The sequence below is a fragment of the Desmodus rotundus genome, chromosome 3, assembly GCF_022682495.2.
Source record: "Desmodus rotundus isolate HL8 chromosome 3, HLdesRot8A.1, whole genome shotgun sequence".
Classification (NCBI taxonomy): Eukaryota; Metazoa; Chordata; class Mammalia; order Chiroptera; family Phyllostomidae; genus Desmodus; species Desmodus rotundus.
Genome location: NC_071389.1, coordinates 37,131,718 through 37,150,556, shown reverse-complemented (window position 1 = coordinate 37,150,556; position 18,839 = coordinate 37,131,718). Strand labels below are relative to the sequence as shown.

General features: G+C 36.1%; 1 protein-coding gene across 3 annotated transcripts in view; it reads left to right on the top strand.

Moving 5' to 3' along the window:
- Window positions 1-18,839, top strand: part of USP24 (ubiquitin specific peptidase 24) — a 131,970-nt gene that overhangs the window by 40,340 nt on the left and 72,791 nt on the right. For all 3 annotated transcript variants that reach the window (XM_024571090.4, XM_053920953.2, XM_024571089.4), the window contains exons 8-20: window positions 2,499-2,564; window positions 4,730-4,804; window positions 5,388-5,546; window positions 6,663-6,777; window positions 6,974-7,077; window positions 9,216-9,323; window positions 9,510-9,605; window positions 9,698-9,859; window positions 10,063-10,107; window positions 15,695-15,802; window positions 16,447-16,596; window positions 17,479-17,610; window positions 18,441-18,552. In XM_024571090.4, coding sequence (XP_024426858.2) covers window positions 2,499-2,564; window positions 4,730-4,804; window positions 5,388-5,546; window positions 6,663-6,777; window positions 6,974-7,077; window positions 9,216-9,323; window positions 9,510-9,605; window positions 9,698-9,859; window positions 10,063-10,107; window positions 15,695-15,802; window positions 16,447-16,596; window positions 17,479-17,610; window positions 18,441-18,552 — 1,432 coding nt within the window. The remainder of the gene's footprint in view (window positions 1-2,498; window positions 2,565-4,729; window positions 4,805-5,387; window positions 5,547-6,662; window positions 6,778-6,973; window positions 7,078-9,215; window positions 9,324-9,509; window positions 9,606-9,697; window positions 9,860-10,062; window positions 10,108-15,694; window positions 15,803-16,446; window positions 16,597-17,478; window positions 17,611-18,440; window positions 18,553-18,839) is intronic.

Here is an 18,839-nt window from a genome sequence, read left to right as displayed (position 1 = left end):
TGCTTGCCAAGTACAAGACACTGTGTTAGCTACTGTAAATAGATCAGAGCAGAAAATGATGTTGTAAAATAAATACTTGAGTGCTGCAAATTGTGGTTAGAGTAGCATTTATTTCTGTGGGACCATGGCTAATCTTTGCAGCCATGTTCCCACAGAAATGTTCCTTTGCAGGGAAATAACAACAGTCAAGGAGAGAGACTGATGGTATGGTAGGTAATAGACTGACCCTTTCTTGTCACCCACTGCTTGTCCTTAAAGATCAGATGTCTGCCAGATCGTAAATGCTTCCACTGACACTGATCGGGAAGCCTCTTCCACCTTCCCTGAACATTAATTAGATTGTTAGGCTGTTGTTTTGATTCCCATTGAATGGATAAAGTTTGTTACAAATGACTTTAATTGACCTAGAGGTAATACGTAATGATTTTAAGAAGCAAAATAACATAAAAACCTGTTCTGATACAGGGTTTTATCTAGCTTCCTTCTTCCTAAAGAATTTGCTCTATAGGTCATTGGGTGATATCAAAAATTAACTTAATTTTTAAAAAAGGTTAAAACACTCGATCATTTCTTGCGGTGTGAGTTTATTTAAAACACAAATACAGAGCAGCCCGCAGTTTCTACTCTACTTGGATGAAAATTGGCTGAGGATGGATACATAGGAATCTGGGCTTACTCTCAGTATTTTCAGATGTCTGGAGGTTGAAGATTCCTCCAAGATTTTTCTTTGTGCAGATCATTTTTTAGAACAATTATGTTGTTTGTTACAGTTGATGTAAATTATATTGTTTAGGGTATATTGAGGGATGGTAAAAGTCAGGCCTAGGAAAAAAAATCCAAAATTGAGATTCTAACAAGTATGAAGAAAATTTCAGGATAAATGCCTGATTTCTGACCAGTTAAGAAGGTGACTGTCCCAGAATAAATTTAGGCCATATGATAAGATGGGGTATAAATAAATGGTTTATTTTACATTAACATGTACATTCACATTAAATTTTTTTAATCCTCACTCGGGGGTAGGTTGACCATATTTTGCTGTGTCTCAGGCACTCCCGTGTATAATATGCACCCATGTTTTGTGCATATTATACATGGGGATTAGTATTCTCATGTATCATGCACATCCTTTTTTCCCCTCAAAAAATTGGGCAAAAAAGGACATATTACACGTGGCAAAATACAGTAGTGAATTTTTCTTTGGAGTGAGAGAGAAAGGGGTGGGGGAGACATCGATGTGAGAAAGAAATATCAATCGCCTCTTATTCATGCCCAGCCCAGGGATCAAACCTGCAATACAGGTACGTGCCCAGGCCGGGAATCGAACCCACACCTTCGGTGTATGGGACGATGCTCCAACCAACTGAGCCACCTGGCCAGGGCCACGTTAAATATGTTTGAATTTGAAAAATACTCAGGAAAAATACTTCTGCCTGTTTTTTCTCCCAGTCTTTTGCTTCTGTTTTTATGTTTATCGATGGCTACACAGAATCTCCAAAATTTGATGCACTCTTTATTTTTCCTAATGACCTAAAAGATTCATAACTTGCTTGGGAAATGTTCCCCCATTTCAAGGTGATAAAAACACTCGTTTCATTTTATATTTTACAGTTTTATTTTTAAAACTGAGTTCTTAAATTTATTTAAATTTATTTTTATATATTGTGTAACATAGAGGTCCAATTTTATTTTCTTCCAAATGGGTCACTAATTGTTGGGATCTTTTCTTTACTATTTGACTTGTTGGCTTTATCATATGTCACCATCCCTTTTGTACATGGTTTGTTCCTGAACTTCAGTTTCAGTCATTTGTTTGTTGGTTCATTCTTTAGCCATTTCTCTGCTGCTCCACTGTTTTAATTATCGGTGAGGCTAGTCCTTCCCACATCATTCTTTTCTCAAATTTTTTTGATCATTCTCATTTTTTACTCTTCTGAACATAGTCAGCATGTTAGGTTCTCCTGCAGAAAATCCCACCTGAGGTCGTGTGTGGAATTGTGTTAAATTTATAGGTCAGTGTGTGGAGAATTTATGTTTTTATAAAACTGGTCCTTTTTATTCAAGAACATGGTATTTGATTTATTTGGACCTTCTTGTATGTATTTTAGTAAAGTTTTATATTTTCTTCATGGGCGTCTTTAATTTTTTTTTTTTGTTAAAGGCACATTTCACTGCTTCCCCAACTATTCTCTCCTTTTTCAAATAAAAATTTTTGTATTGTATAATATGATTTCAGGATCATTTCATCTAGTTCTCCAAAGAAGTTTTATTGGCATATTATTATTATTTAAATTACGTTAACTTTTTATAATTTAAATGGATTGACGTCTTTAAATCAATTCTTTCTGTTCAAGAGTATAGTTTGTCTAGTTATTTATTTGGGATTTGATCAGCTGGCTATTTAAAATTTTCTCCAACATAGTGAAGGGAATTTGTTTCAAGTTGCAGGGGGAAAAAACCACTCGCATTTATTCCTAACCTTCACTGTCTTTTCTCAGGCAGTCTCAGCACTGGTGCAGCCCTTAGGGGTATGTGCAGAGTACCTCAATTCCTCAGTGGTTCAGGTAAGATTGGGCCGTTTAACATTTACTCCAGAAAGTGATCTAAGAAGTACAAAAAGTAGTAATTATCTTCTTATCAGATTTGTTCATAATTATGCCTAATACAGAGTAACTTCTAGTGAGGATATATTCAGAAAAAAATTTTAAATGATTAATAATTCAAAGTCTAGGAGACTGCTAACATTTAAGGTTATTTACTTTTTCAATTTATCATTTTATAAATATAGTTTATATGCAATAGCGTATTTTTTTCTTCATTTTCTTGCCTGTAAAATAGGCTGCATAATCCCACCCCCCTTCACAGGATTGGTTAAGGATTCAGTACCATTATGGATTAAATTAGATCAGTGATGAGCAACCCACTAGGCTCACTTACTAGGCAAGTCTCTCACTGCTGAATAACAGCTTGACAGCACATCTTGTCTGGTTTCCTCCCTCTGCATGTTGTCAGTCAACAACTGATAGAATACTCAAGGCTCTGAGTGTTCAGTTTTGTAATGTTTAAAGCCTATTATACTCTCTTGTTTCCTTTCCATATCAATTAACGAGTTTTACCAAATAAAATGCCACATTGAAATACCTCCATTTATTATTTTCTTCATAAATAAGTGTGTGGAACCTATAACTTCCAGAGATTTTTTAAAAATAACTATAAATGATTTTAAAAGCACAGTGTCCTATGGGGCAATGCTTTGTATGCACTATTCCTTCTTTCTAAAACCTAATTTACTTACCTTTTAACAAGGGAGATATGATTTTTTCCGTAGGTTCTGGAAATTTCTTCTAAGTGTTAAGTGCCTTTTTTAGATGTCCAAGTAATACTGCAAGATTTTCAAATGAAACAGAATGACTGTGTCTTTCTTCATTCCAGATATTAAACTCTTTAGAAACATCTAGTGTTCTTTCAACTTACTAAGCATATAAATATAATCATTAGTTCTGTAGCTGAAACACTATGACACAGAGGCAAAATAATTTGACTTTTTAATAATTTAATAAATATTAATAATTTAATAATTCGTTTTCTAATAACAGAGCCAACATTGGATTTTTAAATGCATGCTCATTACCCATGCATTGTTCCCATAGAAAGAGATTTAGCATAAATATTCCAGTTGCTAATTAATACTGAGTTCTTTAGAAATTACAGGTTTTGTAAATAAGCACAGTGTACTTCAAAAAGAGTAAAAAAGTATGTGAATTTCCAACCAAAGCATATTTAACTTAATCTTCTTTTAATTATATCAAACTACCCCAGACTTAAATTCATACCGTGTTCATACTGTGTTATTTGCCATAAATTCACAATTGTCTCTACCATTTGTTGCTTGTGTGATTTTGCAAGACTTACGTAACGTCTGTGCCTTGGCTGCCTCGGTCGGCACTAACACGGCAATGGCAATCGTGCCTATCAGAGTCGCAGTGAGAAACGGGGCTGGCGCCTGCTGCAGGAACAGTGCACTCGCCTTTTACCCCAGCAGCCCTCAGTCCTCACTGTACGGTCAGGGTTAAGTGTGAGTGAAGACACTCTATTTGGTTAACTGCCTGATGTCATTTTAATTCATTGCTAATGTCTTCTTGGCTTTAACAGCTAAATATTGTTCATCTTCTCTCATCTCTAGATAACTTTTAAAAATCATCTTACTTGGATGAAAGTGATCATCTATGTCTAGCTAATATTTGACTCCTTCTCACATACTGTTTACAGTTAGTTGCCTGATTGTACTACCAGCCTGGAGCAGTGTGTTGTATGAATATCATCTATGGCCCCCATTTGTATCAGCAAGCAAAAGCAGTGCATGTAACAGCCTGTATTTTATGGTCTGTGCTTATATTCATTTTTTAAAATCAAGTGCAATATATTTACTTTATTAAAAAATAATACATACTCATGCTTAATGTTTAAAAGCTAGTCCACAGGCCTTTGGTTGCTCTTTAAAGTCATCTTTATAAGATAGTAATTGTAGGGGTTGCACCCATATGGCATTAAAGAAGCCAAGGCACAGAGTCAGTTAAAGCTTTACTGGGAAGGGTATTAGCGATTTAGTGGCAGCTCTGCTACTAGAATTGCACTCTCTTCTTTGTGAAATGTGAATGAAGAAGTATCTCCTCTCTAATTTTAGGACAGATTTGGGACTTTTTATTAAGGTAGCACTTTTTTTCTGCAGCCCATGCTCGATCCAGTCATCCACACTACAATCCAGGATGTGCGGAGCGTGGAGGAAAAGGACCTCAAAGACAAGGTGAGTACTGTCTCTAGCATAGCGGAGAGGCCCCAGGGCCTGTTGCTCCATGGGAGCAGTGCCAGGGGCCAGCTGGCACCATTGTTCTTTGGATTCTGGTCCCACAAGGCTCACATCAGATTAATTCAGCATTTTCTAACTGAAAGATGCTTCTTCCTGAAGCACTCACTAGTAGTAGTTGTTACCTCAGTCAACAGAATGAATATAAGGTTCTCATGATATTCAGAATTTTATTAACATGTTGATTTGAATAATATTATAATTTGTATAGCAGTGAAAAAGCTTTAAAATAATTTAATACCAAAAGTTTATCTAAAGTTGTTTAAAGCAATTTTAATATGTAAATTTAACATGATTTATTTGTCTGCCTTGAATTTCTGACAGGACGCTGTCCTTTCCTTTGCTCACCCATGTTTAGAAGCAAAATGTAGCTAATTGACCATGCAGAGCATCAGATGCCACCAGACAGACCATTGTTATTGAAAATGTCCTGTAATTCTTGTGTGTGTGTAAGAATTGGAATCAAGATGTTTTCATGTTTTCTTTTTTGTTTTTGTTTGCATGTGTGTGTTTTTAATCAAAGAGATTGGTTAGCATCCCCGAGCTCTTGTCTGCCATTAAGTTACTTTGCATGCGCTTCCAACCGGATCTGGTGACCGTGGTGGATGACCTGCGGCTGGACATCCTGCTACGCATGCTGAAATCACCACATTTTAGCGCCAAAATGAATTCCCTCAAAGAGGTAAGCTTTCCATTTGTTTCTAGAAGATTTAAAGCACAGACACTTTCAGTTCTGCCAAAACTTGTGGTTACTAATATAGAAATGCTGGGATATAAAGAATAATTTCTCACTATTATGCAGAAAAGAAATATGATTATATATGAAATGCTGTATATGTTTATAATTGTTAATAAAGTGATCTTTTTATATTACAATCAAAATCTGTTTCTGAAATGTTTGGAATATTTAGTGCTTCTGTGAAATTTCCTAGAACATAATTCCTTGGCACATATCTATTTGATATTTATTTTTTACTTTAAAGGAACAGTTCCTTTTCTTATATTTCAGATATGTGTTTACTTAAACCAGATCTTCTAACTGGGGTGGGACAAAACCAGAGTGACTGCAACTGTGATGATCTAAACAAAACAGAAATAATTTTCTGTAACTTCCCAAACTTTACATGAGCATGGTTGGTTTTGGTGAGTGACAGAGGGAACCAATACAGTTAAGTTATAATTCCAATGCTTTCCCTTCAGTTTTGTATTAATTAGGATTCTTGACTGCAAATGAAATGAACTCATCATAAATCATCTTAGGCTAGAGAGAAGTTTCATGGAAGAAAGCTGGTCTTTTTCACATGAATGAAGGATTGACTAGCCAAACCATGTAAGGGGCAGGAACACTTAGAATCTGAGACCACACCACATCCAAGACTCTTTCCAAGTCTTAGCTCTGCAATTCTGAGGATGTTCTTCCTCTACTAGAAGTGACATCTTTCTTATGGTAGACATCATGGCCATGGATCGCTCCCATCACCCTGGAGGGACTGGCATTTTCTCTCTGGTCCCAAGTATAGAATTTGGAGGACATGCCTTGATTGAAATTTGAGCCAGATGCTTATTTCTGAGCCAGTCAGCAGTGGCGCAGGAAGTATGAGCTGCAAGAATGGCTCCATACATTTTAAAAGAGATGTAACAAGTAGTCTGTTAACGCCTAATATCGGGCCTTTGATACATTGTAGCTAATTATCAGGTGGTATTGTAACACTGTGGAAGTCACAGGATATGTTTATGTGAAGATTTTGATTATGCATAATTTGCATTAGTGTCAGTCACAATAATGCTGATTTTCTAGGTAACCAAACTAATAGAAGACAGCACTTTATCCAAATCTGTGAAGAATGCCATAGATACAGACAGATTGTTAGACTGGCTCGTTGAAAACTCAGTTCTGTCAATTGCACTGGAAGGTAAGTTGCTTTAAAAAAATATTGCCTAACATAATTATAAATAATATATTTTTGTGTGAAGTTCAAAAAATTGTTGCTTTGTATTAGCCTTTGAATAATCTTACAGAATGTTAATATTGCCTCGAGTTACTAGGATCTTATTTAGAAAGTCATTGTTCACTGTGTCTGCCTGCCCCTCTGGGGTTTCTTCCCTCAGGTAACATAGACCAAGCACAGTACTGTGATCGGATAAAGGGAATTATCGAACTCTTGGGCAGTAAATTGTCTTTGGATGAACTCACTAAAATTTGGAAGATCCAGGTAAGTTGATTAGACTTACTTTTGCCTTTTTCTGACATTTTTATCATGAAAAAGAAGGAGAGTAAGCAGGAAAATGGAACTTCGGTCTTGCTTGAACCACAGCAGCTCCTCTGAAATCTGTCTTATAGCTCAGAATTTCTACTAAGATTGTGCATATAAGAAGGATCCCTCTCCTCAGGGGGTGTGAAACTACAGACCTAGTGTAGTCTTCTCATTTTTGAGATTAAAAAATGGAAGCCTTATTGCAGGCTACATAGCAATTAGTGGCAGAGCTAGGAATAGGTATGGCTTTTGCTTATCATTCCAGTGTTCTATTAACTGCACTGCTTACCAGTTTTCATTAATAAGTTTTTCCCATTTAATTCTATTAAATGAAGGTGATAGTAATATTTACTGAGTTTATAGATCTTACCTTACCAAACTCTGAGCATCTGTGACAGAACCAAGTATACCCTTCATTTTCTTTTTCCTCCACTTTGTTAATAGTTCATCCTCCCATATTTCTGTCATTCTTTCTTAAGTCCCTTTTACTACCTTAGTGTCTTCTCTCTTGTAAATAGGAGTTTATTTCAAGCCTTAGTCTTTAGCCCCTGTTTCACTATATAAATCTTCATTAGTCAATTTCATTTACTCTTGTGGCTTCAACACATTTGGATACTGCTGACTCTCAGAATTATATCTCTAATTCAGACCTCCTCTTGGAGCTCCAGGGCATTATTCCTAAATGCATAACTTACATGTTTACATTTGTTATCTCATAGGCATCTCAAATTCAGCATGTCCAAACCTGGTCATTTTCCAGTTTGTTTCAGTGATGGTATTATTCTTCATTTAGTTGCTAAGCCAGAAAGAAGGCTGGAGCTCACCTTTGCATTATCTACGTAATCACTGTATCAGTCAGGATCTAGTCAGGAAACAGAAACTGCGCTAGGCACTCCAGAGGGAATTGGATACAGGGCATTGTTTGCAAAGGTGTTGCTAGGATGGAAGAGCAAAAAAGGGAAAAGTGTGAGTGCTGGAACAGCCAATTGGAAAAAGGGAATCAAGTCCAGGGAAAGGAAGCTGCTTTTGGAAGTTCTTTCACTGGCAGTGCTGAACCTGTCAGAGAGGTGACGCTGCCAGCAGGGCTTCTGGAATCCCATGAAGTGCCAGCACCTGTATCCAGTCTCTGAGCATAGACCAGAAACACTTCTTTCTTCCTCCTGCCTGCTCATCTCCCAGCAATGCCTCGCATTGCTAGAACATAATGGGAGTGCAGCCAGCAGGGGAAATGTAATTTGCAGACTCCCAGCCTGGCATTACAGAGCAGAACATAGAAAGTTTAGGTGCAAGACTGAAAAAAAAACATTCCTGGGTCCCGTGAATTTTTCTTCCCGTGTCTTGACCTTAGTTGAATACTGTCATAAAATTTTGTTTTGTAAGTTTTGACTCCATACAGGTTAAGGATTAGAGACCATGATATATGTATATTATATATCCCTAGTACATTCATTCAGTGAATGTATGTGTATAGTAGATATCAAGCAAATTCTTACAGAATTGATTTTTTTTAAAGTCCTGTCTTTTAAGTCTCTCGCATGGTGAATAGTGAGACAGGACAGAGTTGTGATTGAGGTTTAAAGTGAATTTCAGTCATAAGGTTGACTGTGGGGTGTACATCTCTGAAGCAGAGACTTGCTGTTTATGGGATAAATAAACATTAATTGAAATCATAAAGTATTGGTGAGCAAAATAAAAAAATGAGGCAGGTAAAACTCGAAACTGAGGCCATCAAGCTCATACATGAAATACCAGAAGTGAGTAAGTATGTCCTATAATGTAATGAGTTTGGTTTTTTTAGCCAGTTAAAAATATTTTGTTCCCCTCTTGAAAGAATGTCAGATTGAGAATTTGATTCTCATCTTTTTTTCACATTGTATTTTTAAATATTTAAAACTGCTAGTAATTTAAACAAGGCTAACTGGTAACCATTAATTATGGTTGTCTCATGTAGTCTCACCAATATTGAGCAAGTCAGTGCTGAGTAGACTAGAATTAATTTGGTTTTGTTACTATTTACTTCTGTAAATTGCCAGGGAGAGGACTTAGGTTTTCCCAAGTTTCGAGACTTAATTTTTCTCCTGATGTCTCCTTTCTAGTCCGGACAATCATCTACGGTGATCGAGAACATTCACACTATTATTGCTGCCGCAGCTGTCAAGTTTAATTCCGACCAGCTTAATCATTTGTTTGTTCTCATTCAGAAGGTATGTGTCCATTCAAACATCTTTATTTTAAATTTTTCTGTTAACTTATTTTGTGGTCCCCTCCACTCTAAATGTACTCTTCTTAGTTTGTTAAACTTTTTTTTTAGCTGAGTTTAAAGTTTTGCATATTCTGCCTGTTCGGTGACACTGCACAGTGCACTGATTCCCATCTGTTCTGTCCTGCAGAGCTGGGAGACTGAGAGCGATAGAGTAAGGCAGAAGCTGTTAAGCCTGATTGGACGAATAGGCCGGGAAGCTCGCTTTGAGACCACTTCTGGAAAGGCAGGGGAATCAAATGAATTTTTCTAGCTACAAATACTTACAGCAGTTTTATTTGTGTATTGGCTGGCTCATCATATGTGTTGTTATTGTAGGTGTTAGATGTGCTCTGGGAACTAGCTCATCTTCCAACCCTGCCCAGTAGCCTTATTCAGCAAGCCTTGGATGAACACCTGACAATCCTTAGTGATGCCTATGCAGTGAAAGAAGCAATCAAGAGGAGCTACATCATCAAGTGTATAGAAGATATTAAAAGGGTTGGTTTTACCTTTGGTCTGGTTTTGTTGTTAGAACAATAGTACTGTCGGAGTAATTAGAGCCAAATAATTTTCCTCCCCTATTATGTAATTTAAACTAAATGGCTTTTCTGGAGGCTCTTAACTTTTAGAGTCCAAGATTGGGACATTATAAGTACTGCTTTTACCAAGTCACTTATATATCTCTTAAAATAATTTTTCAGCCTGGAGAATGGTCAGGTTTGGAAAAAAAGAAGGATGGATTCAAGGTAAGAATTTGCAGGTGGAACCAATTAAAAGGTATACTAACTTAATCCCTTTTAATAAATTACATCACAATTTAAAGATAATATGTTTTTGTGTTTCTTAGACTAATGTGCAGTACAAACTGCTGTTTAAATATTTGTGATCTATGCTTTATTACTTAAAGCTTGGGGAGTCATTGACTCTCAAAGGGGGAAAAAACCTAGAATCACTTTCAGAGTAGTTTTGTTGTGTTATTTTATGTTATTTTCATAAAATTATAAGAAATTCAGCTTTGGCTTTTTTAAATTAATTCCAAAATACAGACAACTTTAATAAGTACAGTGGATTCTATGTAAATATTATGCCCATTTTTCTCCCATAAGGGAGAAATGGAGGAACATTCATAGAGAAAGAAGGAAGAAAGAGAGAAAGAGCCCTGGCCCCATGGCTCAGTTGGTTAGTGCATGGTCCTGATACACCAAGGTTGCAGGTTTGATTCCCGGTGAGGGCACAGACAAGAATCAACCCAGGAATGCATAAATAAGTGGAACAGCAAACTGACGTCTCTCTTCTCCTCCCTCCCTACCTCTCTCTCAAATCAATAAATAAAATTTAAAATTAAAAAAAAGTGGTTCATTTGGGACTGACACATGGTTATTTTCTTAGGTGCTTAATTCAGATGTGTTCCTAAAGTAATACTTCTTAGGCAAACAGTTAATGAGTGAGTGCCTGCTGCTGGGGCTCCATTTTAGAAGGCAGGCTTGGGTAGTGAGTGCAAGAGGAGCTGGCTCTGTGCAAGCCCTAACCTTCAGGGCTCTGGCCTCCAGGTTCTGGTGGACTCCCAGACTGTCCTTTGAAAGGGTGGTCAGCAGAGGAACCAGCGATCATTGTTGCTGTCCTGTTGCTGCAGTCCTCAGAGGTCAGGTCTCTGCTCTGAGAGGGCGGGTCTCAGTGTCCGTTCACTGGGACTCGCATCCAGGGTGCTGCAGCCCGCTCGGGGGAGCTGTGTTCTCCTCCCACGTGGGCCCTCCAGTTGCCCACACCAATTGTAAACCCTGGCAGCGAGAGGGATTTCAGTTTACTGTTAACTTAAAAGGTGGTGGTAAATGGCTAATGGCTTAGTAATTTCACTGGTAAGTCACTTTTCTTGGCTTTCACTAAGAAGTATATCTTTAAAGATCTTGACTACTGCTAATTGTCATTGGTACATTCAGAAACTCTCAGCTCTTGTTAATAGGCTTTGGTGGTTCAGTGGACTTTTAAGAACTTGTTGTGTTATATTTCTGACACTGAAATTTGATCAAGTGAGTTTCCTACATATTACCTAGCTTTAGAGATTTTAAAAGTTGTTCACAAACTAAAGCTGTTAATACTCAGGTCATGAGGAATTACTCCTTCAATTCAACAACATTGCTCTCTTTCTCCTTAGATGCAATTTGAATTTTTCCAGCTTTCTCTGTTCAGTGATTCAGATAATTTAGCAGCATCTGTCTTTATGATTGAAACTCATCCAGAGTTAAGAAGTTTAGATCCTTCGATAGTAAGAGGAAAAGGGTATTTATAGAAAAATGGTCTTGTCTTCTTAGTAACGGATACGTTTCTTTATGGATAAGGAAGGTCAGAGCTGAAGGGACTTCTCCCCACCTCCAGGAAAATGACTTTGAAAACCAGAAAATCCTTCCTGACCTCTGTTCCTTCCTTGATGCAGCTAAGCATTACTTAGCTTTTCTAGCCAGTAGCATCACTACATCTTTATTGCTTCTTTGCAGTCACTTCATTCCAGAACGTTTTTTCATAACAAAACTCAAAAAGTAACGGAGAATTTTGGAGTCATTTTGTGAGTCTTGAAAGGAATATTCTTCCTTTTATTTCCCACTGCTCCCAGTAAAGAAGTTCTGATGCATCATTATTTCATTCCAAATAATAATATCTTGCATTTATATAGCACTTTTCAGTTGACTAAGTGCTTTCGCAGATATTCTTTTAAAGTAGCTTCAACATGGCTGAAGGGGGGCAGTGGGAAGATCGGAGCCCCCCCGGATATGACTCCAGGCAGGGGGGTGAATTATATACTGCCACTAAAGGTGTTTTTCTATGCTATGCCCTTTCCTGCCAGGCAGCAAGGTGGGCTGACTTGGGGATTATGTCTCCCTGCCAGGCTACACAGAAACTAAGCAAAGGGTAAGACAAGATCACCCACCTCTTACTCCCCTCCCACCCTCAGCTACCTCTGTTCCCCCAACTGATTCCCTGTCCCTCTGCTTTTGACACTCTTAAAATTCCCAAGTTCCACTGTTGTGTTCAGAAATTCCGACCTGTATTGCTTAACATTATTTCTGTAGATTCTGTCAGGATACCCTTGGCTTCCTCGGTCCTCTTTCCTTTGCTTCCTTTCTACTCTCCACTGTTTACCTCCACCCCCTCCATCTTATTTTACTTCTTTTCTCCTTCAATTAAAAAGTTTAAATGTACTCATCCGAAACAAATTACTAAACCGAAAAAATCATATTTACTTAATTAGTGGTGTTTGCATATTCCTTTAGTGATTATCTTAAGGCCTCCTAGTTCAGTGCCTGGCAGCCTTTCAGTGAATGTTGGTTCCCTTCCTCTTACTTCCTCCCTTTCACCTACAAGTACACTAAAATCCTTACCCGTGGTGGAGTGGCCTCTATTTGCCAAATCACGTAACTGAAAGTACAAGTAGCAAGATGTCCTCAGTACATTCTCACAGTAATGCAATTATCACAGGAGGAAATACTTTTTAAAATGTTCTCCCATGAAAAAATTTTTACTTTGATTCTAGATAAATTGCTAAGTCTGGGTAAACAAGACATATGAGCAAATGGGGATGTTCAGCTTTGAGAAGAAAGAACTCAAAAAAGAATATGAAAGTTTCTTCAGGTATTGAGAGGATTGTTATAGAGAAGTTTTAGTCAACTCAACTTTTCATGGCTCCTAAGAAGTTAGGGGCTGACATGTTTTATTATGATAGGTCAATGATAGTGAGAAGAGCCTGAAAGAGAGCGCACTGCCTCCTGAGTTCCTCATGACTAGAAATACTGGGAGACTCGTTGTTTAACAAAAACGAGTAAGAGGAATTTAGGCATAGACTTGCAGGCTAAACTAGTTGACCTCTAAGGCTTCATCTCATGTCAAGAGTCTAATTTGAACATACCGTCAACTCCTGCTTATGAAACCGCAGCTCCATCATTTGATATTATCAGATATGTTCATTTTTATTGTCCACCTTAGTCTTTTGCCTCTTTTGTGAGTGGAGAAAGAGTAACTTAAATTTTTCTTGTAACTTAACAGATGTCATAGATAGGATAGAATAAATAATATCTGTCCTATCTGCTAAATTTTGGAAAGGCCATATCAGAAATACTTTTTAAATTCCAATTTTCTCTGTTTTTTTCCTTCCATTTTGATAGTGAGCTACCTTCAAAGGATAATTTTTAATGTTAAAAAAATTCTAATCATAATTGACTTAATTGGTCATAATGATACTTTTTAATATGTCAAATTATTTGCTAAAGGGTTTATATTTATATCCTTCTGTTTGTCATCCTTTTGGAAGGTGTCAATTTGGGCCTAAGCCTTAGAGTTTTAATCCCTGTCATTTTGCAACTTCTATATTTTAGCAGAAATATTCTAGCTAGTCTTGCAAATAGTTGGCCTTTATTACAGGGTGGGGCAAAAGTAGGTTTACAGTTGTCGAGTATGCAAAAGTTTATTCTAGTAGCATTATTTATTATTATTTTATTTATGTGTATTAGAACTGTAAACCTACTTTTCCCTACCCTGTACATACCTTATTTCTCTGATTCTAAGATGCTAGATACAAGAAGTTTATGAAGAAGTAAAAAAGAAACTACATTTTACTTTTACCATACATCTGTTTAGATTTGCGTTCAGAGATTATCTCAGCTTCCTTTGGACCAGTATGTACAGCTTCACTGTGGCACACTACTTTTCATTATTTATCGTAGTGTTTTTGATCTCTTCAAAATCTTTAAGAGCAACTATAATTTTGAGGCATGTTGAAGATTATGGAGTTTTGTGTCCTTGTCCTCATAAAACTTGTGCTGCTTTTAATCATTAAGTTGTGCATACTGCATGTTAAACAACTTCTCTGAAATTGAGGTTCACCTTGAGACAGAGACGTTTAGTGCTGAGTGACACAGCACTTCACCAGGTGTATGAGTCCATCACATCAAATTCCCGTCTTTGAAAAATGCTTTAGTGGTCTCTGAGACCACTGGCAGTTCTCTTTGCTTTTAATTGAGTTGGCAGACGTGATACAGGCTAGTCAGTTTCACATTATAGTCTAATCTTTTTGACAGGATTTAAGTAACACATCAGTGATCTAAATTTAAGTTAAAAAGCCTTCCTTGGGTGGTGTTTCCTATACCGACTGATAAATGCAATGACAGGTAGATGAGCAGGTATTTTCTGTACACAGCTGAGTGTACACAGACTGTGGTAAAGACAGCTACATCATAACTTTACTAGAGGCTAGTAAATTTCTTTTGACGTAGTTGTAAGAAGCATCAGTTTCAGAACTTGAAATTTGTAAAACCTTTATCTTAGAATCCAGGGAATACGGTATTGGCTGATTGATTGGCTAGTCTTTAGGAAAGCCAGTATTGTTTTGCCAATAGCGTTCTCACATTTACATATTCGTTAGCGGGGTGTTTTTCTACAAAAGACATCAAAAGCATTTGTCACACCATAGGGGTATTGTATTAATCTTTCAGAAAGACTTGAAGAAGCAAGGCTTTACAAAAAACAAAATCTAGCCTTTAAAATAAATGCTCAGGATTTAAACTTTTACTCAGTTTTAGACTTCATTGATCAATTGATTAATAGTGTTTAACCTGATAACTTACAAATTTTATAATGAAATCTCATAGTTGGAAGATGCTATTTATTAAAAAGCAATTCTTTTTTTAAAGATGAGCATCAGACTTTTCAGATGTGTACTATGAGAATCTGGATTGTCCTGTAGCAGTTTCAGAAATAATTTGAAAGTGCTTTAAAAAATATAAAGTATAAGTACAAAGTGGCTGTAGTAATTAATGAAAATGTTTCTTATAAAATTGGTCTAACTCAGAAATACAAGCAGATTGTGAATATTTAATATTTAGACCACTATCAGTGTCTTGATCATATCATTGGTATCTTAATCATATAAGTATAGAAAACCACATTTGTATACCATTTTATTTATCAGCCAGTTCAGCTTATCCAAGTTAAGCGATTGCCACTACTTTATTTTATCAACATGAGCTGGCAGCCTGTGCTACTTCATCTATCCTCTGAAGTTGCTAATTCCTTGTCTGTTTTTTGCTGATGTACCCTGTACATTTGCTGTCACTTCACACCCACTCCTGTTTGCAGTTCTTGGCCTTAGGAAATTGCATGCAGAATAAGAAATTGAAGACTGAATTATGAATGCATGGAGATAAGATGTAAATGAGCAATGTGAGGAGGAATATAATAGAATGTGCAACAATGAAGCCTAATTGACTTGGAAATTTTTTATAGCTAATAAATTATGTCTGCCATTTATTTCTAAATTTAATTAATGTAACTTCTTTTCAACTCTAGTCATCTCAGCTTAATAATCCTCAATTTGTATGGGTGGTACCAGCTTTGCGTCAGCTCCATGAAATCACCCGCTCCTTCATAAAACAAACCTATCAAAAGCAGGACAAGGTAAGAGGATAGAATGGCTCTCTCTGATTATTACACAATTATTTATGTAACATTTTATAATAATAAAACAATTAAGATTGCTGAGTCTTATAGTCACTATTTTACATTTTATGATTATTACTGTAATTTATTTGTATTATTTAATAATTTTGAGTTTAAACATCATTCTGCTTTTATTTATATAGAACTTTTCTTTTGCTATAGCCCTTATTTTCTTTTTATTTCCTTAAAATATTGAAATAATTAAGCCAGTTTTTAAAAGTTAGAATGGTATTTTTGAAATTTGTTTGAAAAGACTTATTTTATATTGCAAAAAGATTAGTGTGATTAAGGAACTAGAACTTCCTCGACATGATATACTTGGGAAGAGTGACCTTGAAAGGTGCATACGAAGTGAAACCATTTTGTTAAAAGGGTTGCTTTAAAAAAAAAGAATCTCTTTTAGAAACTAAATTTAGCAAAGAAGCTTATTAATTCCTTAGTAAATGTACATACCAGATTGATTTTATTTAGTTTTATGTAAGAAATGTGAGTGAAGAAATCATGTTTGCTATCACTCACCTCGGACTACATACTAACACAGAAGTTTGTATTAAAATGACTAAATTCTCATACCATTTTTGTTTTTTGTTGTTTTTGCCAAGAGTATTATTCAAGACTTGAAGAAAAACTTTGAAATAGTGAAATTGGTAACAGGAAGTTTGATAGCTTGTCATCGACTTGCAGCAGCCGTGGCTGGCCCTGGAGGCCTAACTGGTGTGACACTAGTGGATGGCCGGTACACATACCGTGAGGTACTGGCCTTGTGCTTTCGTTTCGTGATTTGCACGTTCGTTTGGACTTTCTGCACTTGAACTGCTAAAATGATGTTTATTGGATGTAACTATGAAGAGGTAGTACGAGATATCTTTATAGTGATGGAACAATTTTTTTTTTAAATCCTCACCCGAGGATATAGTTACTGCTTTTAGAGAGAGAGGAAGGGGGTCAGGAGAGAAAGAGAAACACTGATCAATTGCCTCCTGCCCACACCCCGACCAGAAATCGAACCCGCAACCTAGTTATATGTCTGGACCGGGTATCAAACCCACAACCTGTCGGTGTACAGGATGAAGTTCCAACCAGTTGAGCAACCCGGACAATGGAACAGTTTTGCATCTTTACTATAGTCATTTCAAAATAAAAGTTTAGAAAATTGATACTTGTGGGTAAATTACCTAAGACCTGCATATGATAAAGTAATAAAAATAAACATCTTTTTTTGACTTTGACATGAAATACTAATTGTCAATTCTGTGCATAGTTGTTTCTGTTTTTAAATCAAATGATTAGTAGTTTGTTTGGTTAAGTAGAAAGAAATGTTTGGTTTGTTTTTTTAAGTAGAAAGAAATCTTAACTCACCAGTTATGAGTTTCTGGTGTTTTACTTTGAGGTTGATGAAATTATATTTTATTTGCTGTCATCTAAAGTCAGCTGAATTTGTAATAGACTTAATGTGGTTTCTACTACATTATACTGTCAACTTGTAAACAGATTTCTCACATTACCCTAAATTGTATGAAAAAGGATTAGATAGAACTTTTTTTTTTTTTTTAAGTTCTGGTTTTTTGTTTTGTTTTAATTTTGCTTTTAGGTGTGAATGCCTGGAGTTAAATAATTATCATCTCTTTTTGCAGTATTTAGAGGCCCATCTAAAATTTCTGGCATTTTTCTTGCAAGAAGCTACTCTGTATCTGGGTTGGAATCGTGCCAAGGAAATCTGGGAGTGTCTTGTGACCGGCCAGGATGTTTGTGAATTAGATAGAGAGGTAAGCAAATAGTACTGTGGACGAAGTAAGACAGAAGTGGGATTTAATATTTCACATTTTGTGTGTGTCTTACATCTTCGTTTCTAAACACTTTTCAGTTTACCAAGCATACATTTATATTAATAGACCAGGGCGAGTGCCGGAAAAATATTTATTTATATATATATTTTCCAAGATATAAATAAAAGTGTGAGTACTTCAGTAATTATGATACCATTCTGTGTAAAACCAAAATTAGCCAGTTTAAGTATATCTAAAGAATTCTCAATATATCTTTTTCCTGTCACATGAAACTAATTTTAAGTTACCAAGAGAAAACGGAGCTCCTGTAATGATGCGGTACCCCAGAAACACCAAGGAAGAATGAAGGCCTAGACAGATTTTTAGAACTATAATTAAACAGCTGAAAATAGGTTAAACCAGAAGCTCTACCTGTTTTGACATTTGCTAGCAGTGAATCGCTGTTTTTTCCTCTCATTTTACAGAATAATATTAATTACTTCATGGGATTGTTGAAAGGACTAAATATGTGATAGTGCTTAGCACAGTGCCTGGCACATAGTAAGGCTTATTAATAAATGTTCGTGGAAAAACCCAAGTACGTATAAAATTCGAAGTACGAGTATATATTTTCATTATCTGTGGGAAAGATTGCTGGTAATTTAATACTTTATTTAGTCCAGAGTTCTAAGCATTTCAGTTTTGAGTGGTATTTTGGGAATGTAAGTTTTTGAAGATTCAAAATAATTTATCTTTACTGCCTCGATTCAGAATACATATTTTCTCAACGTGAATTTGAGTCACAGGGTCACCCTTGTCTTGCTCCACAGATGTGTTTTGAATGGTTCACAAAAGGGCAGCATGATCTCGAGAGTGATGTTCAGCAGCAGCTCTTCAAAGAGAAAATTCTTAAATTGGAGTCATATGAGATCACTATGAATGGTAGGAAAACCAAATTCACTTTTTCAGTTCTTAAAAATATTTTGTTCTTCCCTCCTTTCCTTCTAAGCCAATGTCTAAAAAGCAGCCCAACAGTTTGGAATATCTTTGTGATGTTTATGTATACAGATAAATTCCTTTTTATATGAATGTTATCTTATTACAATTTTTTAATTATATGGTCTGATAACTCAAATTATCAAAATGTCTTTTCTTGAAGTTACTTAGTACAAAAGTGATTCATTTAAATTTATCCAAGTATAGAAATCATCCTTTTAGGTTTCTTGTAA